The sequence below is a fragment of the Cheilinus undulatus genome, linkage group 21, assembly GCF_018320785.1.
Source record: "Cheilinus undulatus linkage group 21, ASM1832078v1, whole genome shotgun sequence".
In the NCBI taxonomy this organism is placed as follows: domain Eukaryota; kingdom Metazoa; phylum Chordata; class Actinopteri; order Labriformes; family Labridae; genus Cheilinus; species Cheilinus undulatus.
The window spans coordinates 34,040,852-34,054,692 of record NC_054885.1 but is presented as its reverse complement, the minus strand read 5'-3'; the positions used below and the strand labels follow the sequence as shown (position 1 = coordinate 34,054,692).

The 13,841-nt window shown below is 39.9% G+C and overlaps 1 protein-coding gene across 1 annotated transcript in view; it reads right to left on the bottom strand.

The window, feature by feature from the left end:
- The window catches only part of tbc1d16 (TBC1 domain family, member 16), a 50,030-nt gene extending 37,464 nt beyond the window's left edge, over positions 1-12,566 (bottom strand). Inside the window, exons 1-4 of the mRNA XM_041778497.1 lie at positions 12,367-12,566; positions 2,561-2,773; positions 1,666-1,828; positions 1,273-1,581 (exon numbers count right to left, since the gene is read on the bottom strand). Of these exons, the coding sequence (XP_041634431.1) occupies positions 1,273-1,581; positions 1,666-1,828; positions 2,561-2,741 (653 nt within the window). The 5' untranslated portion in view covers positions 2,742-2,773; positions 12,367-12,566. The remainder of the gene's footprint in view (positions 1-1,272; positions 1,582-1,665; positions 1,829-2,560; positions 2,774-12,366) is intronic.
- Positions 12,567-13,841: the final 1,275 nt, after the last annotated feature.

The window sequence follows — 13,841 nt, the reverse complement described above, 5'->3', positions numbered from 1 at the left end:
TGTTTTTAAAGAGCTAGCGTCTGAACTACTCAAGGAAAATGACTGTGACTGTTTTAAAATGGGCATGTTTTGTGCGTAGAAATGTATTTTTCTATGAGTGTGTGTGTAATTAATATTGTTATCACTGTGTTTATTTAGCAGGGTCCTCCCTGCTAAAATAAAAGATAAATAATAACGTAAACCATGAAAAAACAGTGCTGCGCCAAACCACTTTTTGGAAACACTATTATTGGCCACTTTTCATCAACTTTGCAAAATTTGGAGCCATTTTTGTCTTTTTTGACCAATTTCTGCCACTGTACACCAATTGCCCTGCATTTTAAACCATTTTTATCACTTTACCTACCAATTTTTGCCACTCTTTAGCCCCATTTCACCACCTTTTCTGCCCGTTTCTTCCACTGTTAAGCTATTTTTTGTCACTTTTAAATCCTTTCCACCACTTTTTGTGCCCATTTCTGCCACTTCTTAACAGATTCTTGCCTCTCTGTTTTCTTTTTTAAGATTTATTTTTGGGCTTTTTGTGCCTTTATTAGAGAGAGGACAGTGGATAGAGTCAGAAACAGGGAAGAGAGCAGGGATAGACATGCAGGAAATAGTGCCACAGGCCGGATTCGAACCCAGGTCGCCTGCGTACATGGTGCGCACCTTGACCACTCAACTACCGGCGTGCCCCTGATTCTTGCCACTCCGTTGATCCATTTTTGCCACTATTAACCCCTTTTCCAATTTTATACATCCATTTTTGCCCATTTTAACAACATTTTACTATTTTTATGCCTTTTATTGCCACATTTCTGCCATGTACTGCCTATTTTCCGCCTTAGTCAACCCTTTCTACCAGTTTAAACCTATTTTTGCCACTTTTTAATCCTATTTCACCACCTTTTCCAACCATTTTTGCCACTTCAGAGCCAACATTGCTGCTGTTAACACCTTATACCTCTTTTTATGCCAGTTATTTCCACTTTAAGCTATTTTTTGTAACTTTTATCTAATTTTTGCCACTTTTAACTAATATCCGCTGCTTTTAAAGTCTCATTTCATTTCTGTAATGTTTTGATGGTAACTGTACCGGTGTGTGGATGTTTTTGTGTATTTGTTCTGTTTTTCATAGCTGGGATGCATTCAGCTGCACTGGTAACTATTCTAGTAGGTCTGCTAGTAGTTCTGAATAGCTGAAGAAGGGGCTACTCTACTGATAGAACAAACTAAACTCTGATGTGTAAAGCCAGTGCAAACCATGAAAAGATTTCAGTTCGGCTCACTGACCTGCTTTCGCTGTCCAGGAAAACTGAGCCGCTGCTTTCACAGAGAGCCTCGCTGACGGGGGACAGGCAGAACGGGGAGGAGAAAGTGTCAGAGTCCGAACCCATGGTGCTGTCCCGGCTCACTTCGTCCGACAGCTCGCAGGATCCCTCTTCACCCTCCTCCTCAGCAGAGGGCAGTGTCTGCTGGTGTGAGGAGGAGTCCGCTCCTGCTTCCACCACCAGGCTGTGGCCCTCTGCTGACGTGCTGATGGTTATGTTTCTTTCTTCATCCTCATCATCCTCCTGGGCGGCTGGAGGACGGGAGTGAGGCCTGGAGAGGACGGTGTCAGCGTGATTTATTTTTACTGCTCCCAATCTAAAATTTCTCAAACTAAAGAGCCACAGAGACACATACCGTCTTCCCCGGCGGCGTGCATTCCTCCGTACAGGGGAACTCTCCGGTGTGATGTAGCGCAGCGCCTCCTCATCCTGCCTCTGGATGCGAGAGTTTGGCACCCAGGTCAGGATCAGAGTGGTGCCCAGGCTCTCATCCTTCTCCGTGTGCACACACAGGTAGCCTGCAGGGGGCAGCAGAAACCAGACAGGAGTAATAAGAGGAAAAATCCAGCAGTGTGAGAGGAAAAGACAAATTTTTTTAAAAGAACCATGCAACTGCAACCCAAAGACAAACATGAAAGCTGAGGAAAGACAGAGAGACAAAGAGATGATGACAGAGGGAAACCTGAGAGGTGAGTACGCAACAAACTGAAAAACAGGAAAATGAAGGACGACAGCAGGTAAGAGATGGATGAACTACAGAGATGCTGATGGTGTTCATAAGTAAACATCTAAAAAAACAGTTAACCCCTAAAAAAAAAAAAACTTTAAAATTCATAAAAACTGGAGAAAAGTCAGGGAAGGTACACAGTTTAGAAATGGCTGTTTTGAATACTACGTCATTTGTATTAAAAATGCACGTTATCAAGTCCATTTACCCAAAATTAATGCATTAAATTTTGTAAATTGCAATTTTTAATTTACTGTAGCATGCTTGGCATATCTAAGCTTTAAAAAAACAAAAAAGTGAAAAAACAGGAACATCTGCAAAGAATAAATGTTGTCACATTAACCAGTAATCGTATATTAAAGACCCATTTTGTACATGCACTTCTTCATATTTAACGTGTGATTGATTTTGATTAACTACTAAAATTCAGCCATTAATCAGGATCAGAAAAATGATGGTATGACAGCCTCATATGACATATGCTGAGGGTCGTTTCTTTGTCCCATCACAAGTATATCCTAACCTGGGTGGTGCTCCGCCAGGCCGGGCAGGGGTTCTGCAGGGTGTACACAAACATTATTTTTGGAGAAGATGATCTCCCCATCCAGGCCCGAACGCAACGACGTGCCCCCCGCCCCCGGATTAAAGGTCAGGAGGTCGGAGGCCTTGGAGGAGGCGCGCCGCAGGAGCCGACCCAAAGACATCTCCTCAGGCGCCAGGACTCTGGGCCCATCCTCTGGAAGGAGAATAGAGAGTCTGAAGTCAGAGGATGTAAATGCAAAGCAGCAGTGAAACAGAGAGAGAAAAATTCAGCTGGAAAAAATATACAACTGCAACGTCGATGAAGTAAACCCATATTGGTTAGTAAAAGACACAAGTATCTCCTGCTTTCTCCAGCACAAATAAGTAATTAACACAAAACACAAGTATTCAGACCTTTTGCAACAACACCGTAAATGTAGCCCAGGTTCCTCCATTTCCCTTGATTGTACATCTTGACTGGAGTCCATCTGTGGTAGATTAAATTGACTGGACATGATTTGGAAAGACTTGCAGTGTCAAGGGAGTTGGCTTGGGATTGCCTAGTCTGAGGTGAGGCACCCTGGGACTGGCGAGACTAGTGTGGGTGGATATGCATAGTAGTAGTCCGGTTGACAGTAGCCAGGTAAGTGCTGGAGGATGCGAGCTGAAGGGCCCAGGGGTGAGGCCTTCTCTTCAGAGGTAGCAGTCCTGGTATCTGAGCAGTCAGACAAAAGTTAGAGTCTTTTAGTCCTTGGTCATCCCGGTTTCACTATACTCTTGTGAGGCTTGGATGTGGGCTGGTCCAGATGCCGGCAACCGGCATCTGGACCAGCCCACAGAGGCCACCGTGTGCGTCATGGGGGGGTGTGGGGGGGTGCAGAACCAAGGTTGATGTGGCGAAGTACTGGATCGGAATATGCTCCCCATACCTGACCTGGAAGGTTTCATATCTCTTTACTTAAAATGAATGTTTTTTTAATCATCATCATGCACTCATCTCTTTCAATCCATCTTTAAAGCTTATTTCTTATTCTTCTAAATGAAGTCGATGCAAGGAATTGTGGGTCATATTTTCTTCTCTCCTATCAATAATGATGGCCCAGTGTATGCTATACTGAGGGAGATAAACAAGGAACAATCAAGCTCTTTTCCCTCTTCTTGAAAGGATTCTAACAGCTTTTATTAAAGCTATTATTTCACTCAGTAGGGATTTCCCTCACAAAAAAAGCCTTTTTAAACTGACCCTATCAGTCAAACTGAACACTTACTGCAGCCATGTCGCCCTCTGCCTGTTAGAGTAGCACAAAATGTTTTTTCCGTCATCTATTTTTTAATTTGTACTGACTTTAAGTTGCATTGCAATCAAATATTCCATGCCAGCTAATGAGAGCTTCTTTTTGAGGTATCTTCATGTTTATAATTAGAAAAACAAAGCAAACAATTAGTTTTAATTAATGCTGTTATCATTATTCTGACTCATCTAATCATTTAAAAAAATACATTTTAAGTGAGTGAAATAGTCTAATGAGAAAGAGACGACAGGTGAATATGTATGCAATGCTTCTATAAGACTGCGCACGTCCTCACCTACACTTCACCTCCTCATCACACGTGCGCCTGTACTTACTGCAGTGTCCTTCCTGCAGGATCCCCTCTCCCCTCTACACTTATTCAGCATTTCCACCTGCACGTATAGCGACACAAACTGTGTAGATACTGTACCTCTGTGTCACTTAACCTGTCCCACCTTCTGTAAACAAAGCTTATCAAACAAAGACTAGTGCAAACACGCTTCACCTCATCCATGTGAAATTGCAGGCACTTATCAGAAGCCAACAGATGTCATCTCCATCGTGCTGGGATCAGCATGACACACCACCCATGTTTAACTTCTAGGTCTTACAACATCTCATCAGAGGGAAAACTCAGAGTAGAGATGGAAGTGAAGCAGCTCTTTAGATATGTCCTCTTTGAATAAGCTTAAAGAGGTCTTCCTTTACAGATTAAAAACACAACTAAAGGGTGAAAGTCAAGATTTTTCTGATGCTTTTCAAAACTTTCACTTAGGGCTGGGAGATCTATACCACAAATCAGTTTTGGTCATTTTTAGCTGAATAGCAATACACAATAATATATATTTTTCCTCTATATTTTTCTGTAAAGAAATAAAAGGTTGTTAAAACACCAGAATCATAGACTTTGATATGATTTATACTATAGCAACAAAAACAGAAATCCTAAATACCTGATGTTGGTCTTTTTTTAATTTAAATACTCAAATAGAACAACCGTTAGGCTGCTGCATGTCTCTGCAGGTACATAAACAACTGTCTGTAAGGCATAAACATGAGGTCCAATGACATGAGTGTGGACGTTTGTGATAAGCTTGAAGACATTTTCAGATAAGCCAATGGCTGCATGATATTATAGGTATAATACTGATAACAGCAGATATTAACTTAGTAAAAAATAAATTATTGGCTGTAAATATTGGCCATACAAACAAATAAGTTAGTGAAGTTCTAGGCTGGACCAGCAGACCGTCGTCAGCTGAGGCTGTGTTTTTTAAGGACAGAAATTTCTTACTTTGTTCATCATCAAACTTCAAGTTGTGTGCTTTAAAGACCGAAGTCTCGGTCTTTAAAAAAAATAGATACAGCAAGATATCATCACATAAACCTTGTCAATATGTACAGTTGAAACCAGAAGTTTACATACACTATATAAAAAGGCACATAAACTTTTTTTCTCACCAAAGTCAATGTTTTGGAGTGGCCATCACAAAGCCCTGATCTAAATCCCATTGAAAATTTATGGGCAGAGCTGAAAAGGCATGTGCGAGCAAGGCGGCCTACAAACTTGGCTCAGTTACACCAGTTCTTCCAGGAGGAATGGGCCAAAATTCCTGCAAACTATTGTGAGAAGCTTGTGGAAGCATATCCAAAACGTTTGACCCAAGTCATACAGTTTAAAGGCAATGCTACCAAATACTAATGAAATGTATGTAAACTTCTGACTCTCAAGAAAATAATAAAAAAATGTCTAAAAACTTATCTCTCTCATTATTCTGGCAATTAGCAAATAGAAATAATTTTGGTAATCCTAATTGACCAAAAACAGGAAAAGTTTAATCTGATTTAATGTTAGACGGTGAGAAAAAAAAGTTTATGTGCCTTTTTATATAGTGTATGTAAACGTCTGGTTTCAACTGTACATATCCACACAGATTTTACAGAATCGTTAAGGCTGTAAATGCTGTGAAGACAGTTTTAACATGCAATGCCGCTAACTTCCTCAGGCAGTGCAAGTAATGCTGTTTAAGCCCAATTTGTCAGTACTGTACAGAAACAGCAAGGCTGTTTATGCAGATGTAAAGCAAAGAAATCATTCTTACAAAAGCAACTACACTAAAAGCTAAGCGAAACCAGAATATCATAAGAAAAGTATGAAAATAAACAGCAGAGAGACAACAGAGAGAGTCACTTTAATTTGAAAAATTAAATATTACGTTTATGTTTTATTAATAACTAAATGATTACAAAAATACTTATTTAATTTACTTGGATCTCTGAGGACCTGAATGTAACTTTTTAAAGTGTAAGAACCTTTAAGCTTCACCTATCATGTTATCCTCTACAATAATGGTCCCCAACCTTTCATCCTTAGAGCCCCACTACTAGTATTTAATAAAAGCTAAGCCCCAGGACCCACACAGAAAAAGCATAAATCAATTTTTAATGTGTTCACTGACAAAATCCCAACATAATGGGCTAACATACTTTGACAAAAGATCTATGTTTGACCTACTCATTATTTTAAAAAAAAATCGTAGGATCTGTGAATTTTCAAGACATAACTGAAAATTCTTAATCTTAAAAATTTATGAAAATACAAAAAAATCGACTTTAAAGGTTGTAAATGTAAGTGAGCCAAAAAACTTGAATTTTTGAGATTATAAAGTCAAAAAGTGGAAAATCCAACCACTGTTTTAAGTTTGGTTTCTTGTAAATGTTCAATTCTAAACTACTGTAATGTTACAATTTTAAAAACTTTCAATCTTTTAGTTTTTGATGTCAAAATTTAAGACGTTTTACACTCAGGATTTTTTTTTTCTTGTAAATTGCTAATTTTTTAAAATCTGAATTTCTAATCCCCCTAAAAATGTTTCCCCCCTAAAATTTTGATATTTTGCAATTTTGACGTCAGAACAGACAGGGTCCCTCAGCCAAGTTCTAAGTCTAGCCGTGTTTTCTTGTTAGCCCTAGGCTGACAGATATTCCCCTTTCCATCTGAGGAATGATCCCTCCTTTTTCCTCTGAGGATGTTTTTACCTCTTTTGATTGAGCAGGCTCCCTGCTTCCTGATGCCAGGCCCCAGACAGGAAGTCTACTGGCACGAAATTCAGGCAAGAAATCTGCAGAGAGACAGCATGGCCATCCTTTGGCCTACAAATATGGGGGTGTGGGAATCAGTTTGGCCAGACTCTTACTACTCAGACAGTACATCTATTATCACAAATGTGTTGCTGTTACTTGCATTTGTCAGTAATCCTGAGAAACAGCTAAGTAACTGTTCATTCTTTTTCATTTAACAGATAAACTGTTTAGTCTAAAAGAATGGCATCCCTCAAAGTGATCTCCACTGGGTCTAATTTTTACTCAAAATCCAAAGGTATTCAAATTCATTTATATGTCTTAATTTTACAAGTCACATCTAAATAATGAGGGGAAATGGAGCTTTTGTGCAGTGTGGCTGTTGTGCTGAGCTGTCATGGTGACGAGGGAGCCAAATTAAAAAGGCAAGGTTTCTATTTACCAGTCAGTCTTCATTCAAACCGCACATCTATGGTCAGATGCATTGGTGATAGAGAAAGTCAGTTGAGGTGGTTCAGGAATCTGATTCGATACCTTCTGACATCTCCCTTAGGAGGTCTTCCAACATTACCAACAGGGGGTAGACCAGAACATGCTGGAGGGATGTCATATTCATCTTTCCTTCCTTAGGGATGGATGGATGGATGGATGGATGGATGGATGGATGGATGGATGCATGGATGCACAGATGGATGCATGGAGGGCAAAATTGTTGGATGGATGGATGGATGGATGGATGGTAAAATCTTTTGATGGATGAATGAATGAATGAATGAATGAATGAATGAATGGATGAATGAATGGATGACTAAATGAATGCATGGATAGATGGCAAAATTGTTGGATGGATGGATGGATGGATGGCAAAGACGATGGATGGATGGATGATGGAAATTAGAACTGTTGGATGGATGTATGGGTGGCAAAACTGTGGATGGTAGATGGATGGATGGATGGATGAATGGATGGATGGATGGATGGATGGATGTATTGATGGATGGATGGATATATGGATAATGGATGGACGTATGGATGGGTGGATTGATGATGGATGCATGCATGGATGGATGGATGGATGCATGCACGGATGGATGGATGCATGGATGGGTGGATGGATGGATGGACACATGGATGGATGGACGTATGGATGGATGGACGTATGGATGGATGGACGTATGGATGATGGATGGATGCATTAACGGCTGGACAGATGGATGGATGGATGGATGGATGGATGGATGGACATATGGATCGATGGACGTATAGATGGACCAATGGATGGATGGATGAACTGAGGAACTTGCAAATGGATGAACAGACTGGTGATGAGGAACGGACAGACAGATTGATGAAATAATTGATGATTGAACTTTTCTGAGACCTATCCTAAAACAATGCATGAGAGTTCACAGTCCTGTTTTGACATTTTTAACACATTTTCTGTAAAACTAAAAAAAATAAGCCAACTTAAAATAGAAAGACAACAAATTTCAACCCTACACTAGTCTACCCATAAGAGTTTTTTATAAGCAGATACTAGTATGTTCTGTGGGCAGATACTGGTGGTCTTTTGGCTTTCTGCATGCTGTTTCACTCAGTGCCAAACTAATCCACCTGTAAAGAACAAAGAGTGTGACTCTACATTCCTATACTCTGAAAACGTCACTTTACCATGATGTTTATAACAACAGGCTGGGGTCTTCACCATGACACACTGCTGTTTACAGCCACCTCATAACAGAAACTAGACTCTGACGGACTGCTGGTTGACTATCCCGTGGTTATTTTGGTCTGTATGTGATTACAAGCTCTGGCTGATAGGAGTCGTTCAGTCTGGCTGTCCTCTCATTCCCCTCTCCTCGCTCCATCTTTTATGTTGTCAACACCTCAGCGTGCCGCTCTCACACACACTGCCTCTCCTCTCTGACCTTTCACTCTTTTATCAAATGACTCACATCCTTAGCAAATCCTAAACCCAGCCTTGTCTCTCTGTGACCTGCAGAACACATATTCATGACTGACTTTCCACAGATTACCAGACAAAAAAAAGGGAGATTTATTTGAAACCTACACCATGAAAGTTTAGCCCCCAGTGTGGAAAAGCTGCTAACTGTCAGGGTCTCAACTTCTCACCTCTGGGTGACATTAATTTAGCTGTCACGCTAACATTTGAAAAGAGAAGCAGATTCTTTGCAAACACCCCTTTACCTCTGCTCTGCACCGTGTACTGACGTGTCCTCAGGCAGTGAAAAGGAGACACGGCACAAAGACGCTCTAAAAACAAGGTTCATGAGGACAATGCAATAGCTGGTGACGTTAGGAGGGAACTTTAGGGACAACTCAGGGAGAGTCAGAGCAGATATCTACTAGATCTAAAGAAACAACTTTAAAAATGTAACATTTTTCTCTTTTAGGCCTTACATAGAGCTCTGTGTCTTCAGGTAATATCCTTACATTGTGTTTCAAAATTCAAATAAACACCTAGGGCAGATTTCATACATAAAAATAGTTTAAAAGTAAGTATTTGAATGCACATCAATACTGCAATGCATACCTGTATTTGATGCATTTTTTGCTGTTTGTCTAAAAGATTTATGAATTGTGATCTCATAAATTTGCACTTGAAAAGGTGACATTTTTACTCTAAATGGAGTGTAGTGGATTTACTGTCTGGGCATATTCCAGCTGAGAGTTACTCAACTCAGATACAATACCAGTAAATTAAACCAAATTATGTCTAAACAGAAGCAGCAAAGCCATGACCTCAACTGAACACTGAAGAGTTCATCTTTTAATTCTCCAAATATATCATAGTTTCTACTCTGCTTAAAGTTCTTCATATATATGCACCCTAATGCTTGTATGCACTTAAAGATCCTGCCTTTGCCTGGAAATGTACCACTGGCTTTCCTTAAGTCTCTTCTATGTGTTAAAATACTTTACACAATACTATAGTCAATTACAAACACTCTAATATATAGGAGCTCAGGCAAACAGGTAAGGCAAGGGAGATTTTGTTTAATGCATTTGAGTTTAAGGTTGTCATAGTACAAAAAACATTTACATAATAATAGTGAAAATCCAACCGTCACCATCCATCCATCACTTCATCCATTCATCAATCTGTCCAACTATTTCATCATTCATGAGTTCATCGATTCATCCCTCAGTTCACGCATTCAACAATTCCATCATTCATGAGTTCATCCAACCAACAATTTTAACATTCATCAGTTCATCCATCCATCCTGCCATCCATCTGTTCATACATTCATCATTCGTTCATCCGTCCATCAATACAACCACTTTGCGATCCGTTCATTCATACATTGATCCATCAATCCATTATCCATTCATCAGGTCATTCATTAATCATCAGTTCATCTGTCCATCCATCAGTTCATCCATTCAACAATTCCATCATTCATGGGTTTACCTATTCATCCATCCAACCAACAATTTTAACATTCATCAGTTCATCCTGCCATCCTGCCATCCATCTGTTCATACATTCATCATTCGTTCATCCGTCCATCAATACAACAACTGCGATCCATTCATTCATACATTGATCAATCAATTCATCATCCATCCATCCACCCATCCAACAATTCTATTAATCACCAGTTCATCTGTCCATCCTGCCATCCATCCGTTCATCCATTCAATCCAACAATTCTGACATTTATCAGTTCATCCATCCATGCATCCATCCATCAATCTATTAGTCATCCGTTCATCAATAGAACCACTTTGCGATCCATTCATTCATACATTGATCCATCTGTCCATCATGCAACAATTCTGCCATCCATCAATTCATCCATCCATGCATCTAATCATCCAACATAATCCCCATCCATCCAACAACAATGCCATCCACCAGTTCATCCATCAATCCATCATCTGCCTTTCATCCATCCATTCTATTTCTCGGTTTTATCATCAAATGCACTTCAACACTACAGTAACCAAAATCAAAGTCCTAGGCAACCAGAAAATGCCAGCAAACTCCTGCATACTCTCTTGACTGCACAAATGCACAATATCACCGAGCAAATAGATTAGTGCTGTTCATACGGTGCACTGGTGTTTGCAAGCATTTTTTAGACTTCATTCCTCTCTATCATAACTAATTTAAAAGATGTTTGGTTTTTGTCTTGGTACTACTATTAACATTGTTGGAAGTATCACAAATTAGTTTCATGAGGTTCTTTGCTGTCCTTGTACACTGACGTTAATCAGGGCTTTTCTAGACAATACTTGGGTTTTTAATCGCATGCACTATGACCTGCTTATGGCATTTGAATCAGTCTGCCCAGCTCAGGTCTGTCTGTCTGCAACCGAGCTATTGGCATAAGTCAAGCTGAACAGAGAATATCAACCTAACACAGTCAAAATAAAACACCACGTAGAGACTCCTGAATACATATCCTATTACTATATCAACGTTCCATCAAAACAGGGCGCAAAAGAACGGTAAATAAACCTTGGAGGATAAAGCAACATGTTGTTTTCTTAATTCATGGATCACTACACAGACGGATCAAGGCACAGATGGATCATGGTGGATAAGGATCCTGTGGGTTTAATATTGACCTTTAAAGGCATCTATTTCAGTAGACAGAAGTTTAAGAGAGGAATAAATCTGGAAAATTAGAGCAAACTCTTTCACACGGTCAAAACTTCACACATACATTGCAAACTTCATGGTGTTGCCAATGTATGTGTGCAATTTAGAAAATGTCAAGGTGTGTACCTACCATTTTTTGATGCCTTGGCTTTTCTTGCACCATGCAATCGAAATAGGTTTCATTGTCTTTGATTTTTACTAGTTTTGAACGTGGATTTTATAGCTAAGTATTGTGACAACCCTGGGCTGCAGGGGTTTGTGTGAGCACCATGCAAAGCCTAAACTCTTGGATACAGGAGCTGATGTTTTGCAGGTGGTCTCCTTCTGTCCTGGCTATGCTTCCATGTAGTAAGAGTGCAGCAGAGGCGTGTCATCATGTCGGGGGCTCCATCAGCTATCATTACACTCAGTCTGACAGGGAGCATCCGCCTGACTGGAGAGAAGGGAGGACGGGACACGGTTTTTGCCACCACAGCACAATTTCCACACAGCCAGGCCCCGTGTTAATAACCTGTATTAATGTTAGCTCTAGCTGGAGCTCTATCTGTACCACCTTGACCATAAATATTTCAGTTTAGCCTCCATGACCACGGCAGAGACCTTCATCTGCTGGTTCCCTCCACAGCGTCAAACTCTAAAGTTTGTCCAAGAGCAGGGAAAACCTCACTGACACCATCTTTACCGCTCAAACCGGATGAATGCGTCCTTCATCTCGGTTTGTTGGCAAACACCTGCACCAGCTGGAGAAAATGAATGAACAGCAAACAGCACGAAGAGGGAAAAGGGGGCCAAGCGGCTCACCTTCAGTCCCGCAGCGGTAGTCTACAGCAGCCCGTGTCGGACGTCCATGTCACCGGGCAGGCGGGCAGGCTAGCGGGAACCGAACAGCACGCACCGGCGTCGTTTCACCTCCTTTCTCCGGAGGTAGAGCCAAGCTGTCAGGAGCTGGAGCCTTGTTTGTATCCCTATGTTGATCTCCGACAGTGACACTACACGTTTGACTGCTGCTTTCCACAGCTTAAGTACACTTCCGGGTGCAACTTTCAAAGTAAATCTATCTTACAGAAGAATTAGGTTTGTACGCTTTTATTTTGTAAGTGCACTTCCGCTGCTACTTCATTGTTTGTGTAACTTGACGAAACAGCTCCAGACCAATCCCCCAAATTTCACAGTTTCCGGGAGATAAAAAACCTTATATCTCCGTTTTTTTGCAGTTCGGAAACAAGGGCGAACATCAAGGCTTTTTAATTCTGATTAATGTTTTTTAATATTAAATAAAGTAATCCTCCAATCAAGCCTACCTTCAACATCTTCCGACCCCTTTTCATCACTAGTGACGTTTTAAGGTCACAGGAAAAAGCTTGAATGCAGTTGGTTCTCCATCATCAGGACCAGAGCTGGAGTCAGAGCATCACATCACGACGCTGCTGGAGGATTCACCTCGATTTTATTTTAAAATAAAACTAGATAGTCATTTCCCCAATAAGATAGCTGATTCTGGTATATATATATATATATATATATATATATATATATATATATATATAATTCCTGAATATTATTTTCGGTCATTTCTTTAAACAGGGATTGGAGAAGGTTGAGAATTAAAACAATTTCTTATGTTTTTAATATGTAATGCCTGGTTTGGCTTTTTGACAAATTAATTATTAGTGGATAAAGGTAAGACTATTTGTTTTTTGCAAAGCTCATTTATCTGTTTCATACTGCTGAAAAAACAAGAATATCTCTTCTAAAAAAACAAACAAAAACAGCATATTCAATTTTCTCACCAAAATCAGAATTTTCCATAAAACCATAACCTTTGATATGAAGGACAAGCTATTTTTTAAGATGGTTAATAAAAATGAATTAAATGAGGATGCTTAATTGCAGCCTTGATAGGTGAAAATCTCGATCTCTAATTGCAAATGCTCTCTTTTATATGATCATTTAGACTAGGGGTTCTCAACCTTTTAGCCAGTGATCTCCAATATAACAGCACCAGAGTCCATTCCTCGAGGTGATACAGCATGCATCTTAAGAAGTGTTTAAAAACATTACTTACATTTAGGCACCAGTCTCACTAAATAGTCATGGTTTTAACTAAAACTGTGCTCATTTGAGGATTTTTTTAAAACTTTAATAAATAAATTCTATAATTTTGAATCACTCTTTTTTAAAAATATCTATTTCTCTTGTATGCGTAGAATTTTTAGTCTTTAGCAGTGAGGTAAGTCCATTCTGCATCCTGCAGCCCACCACAAGGGGACGATTGA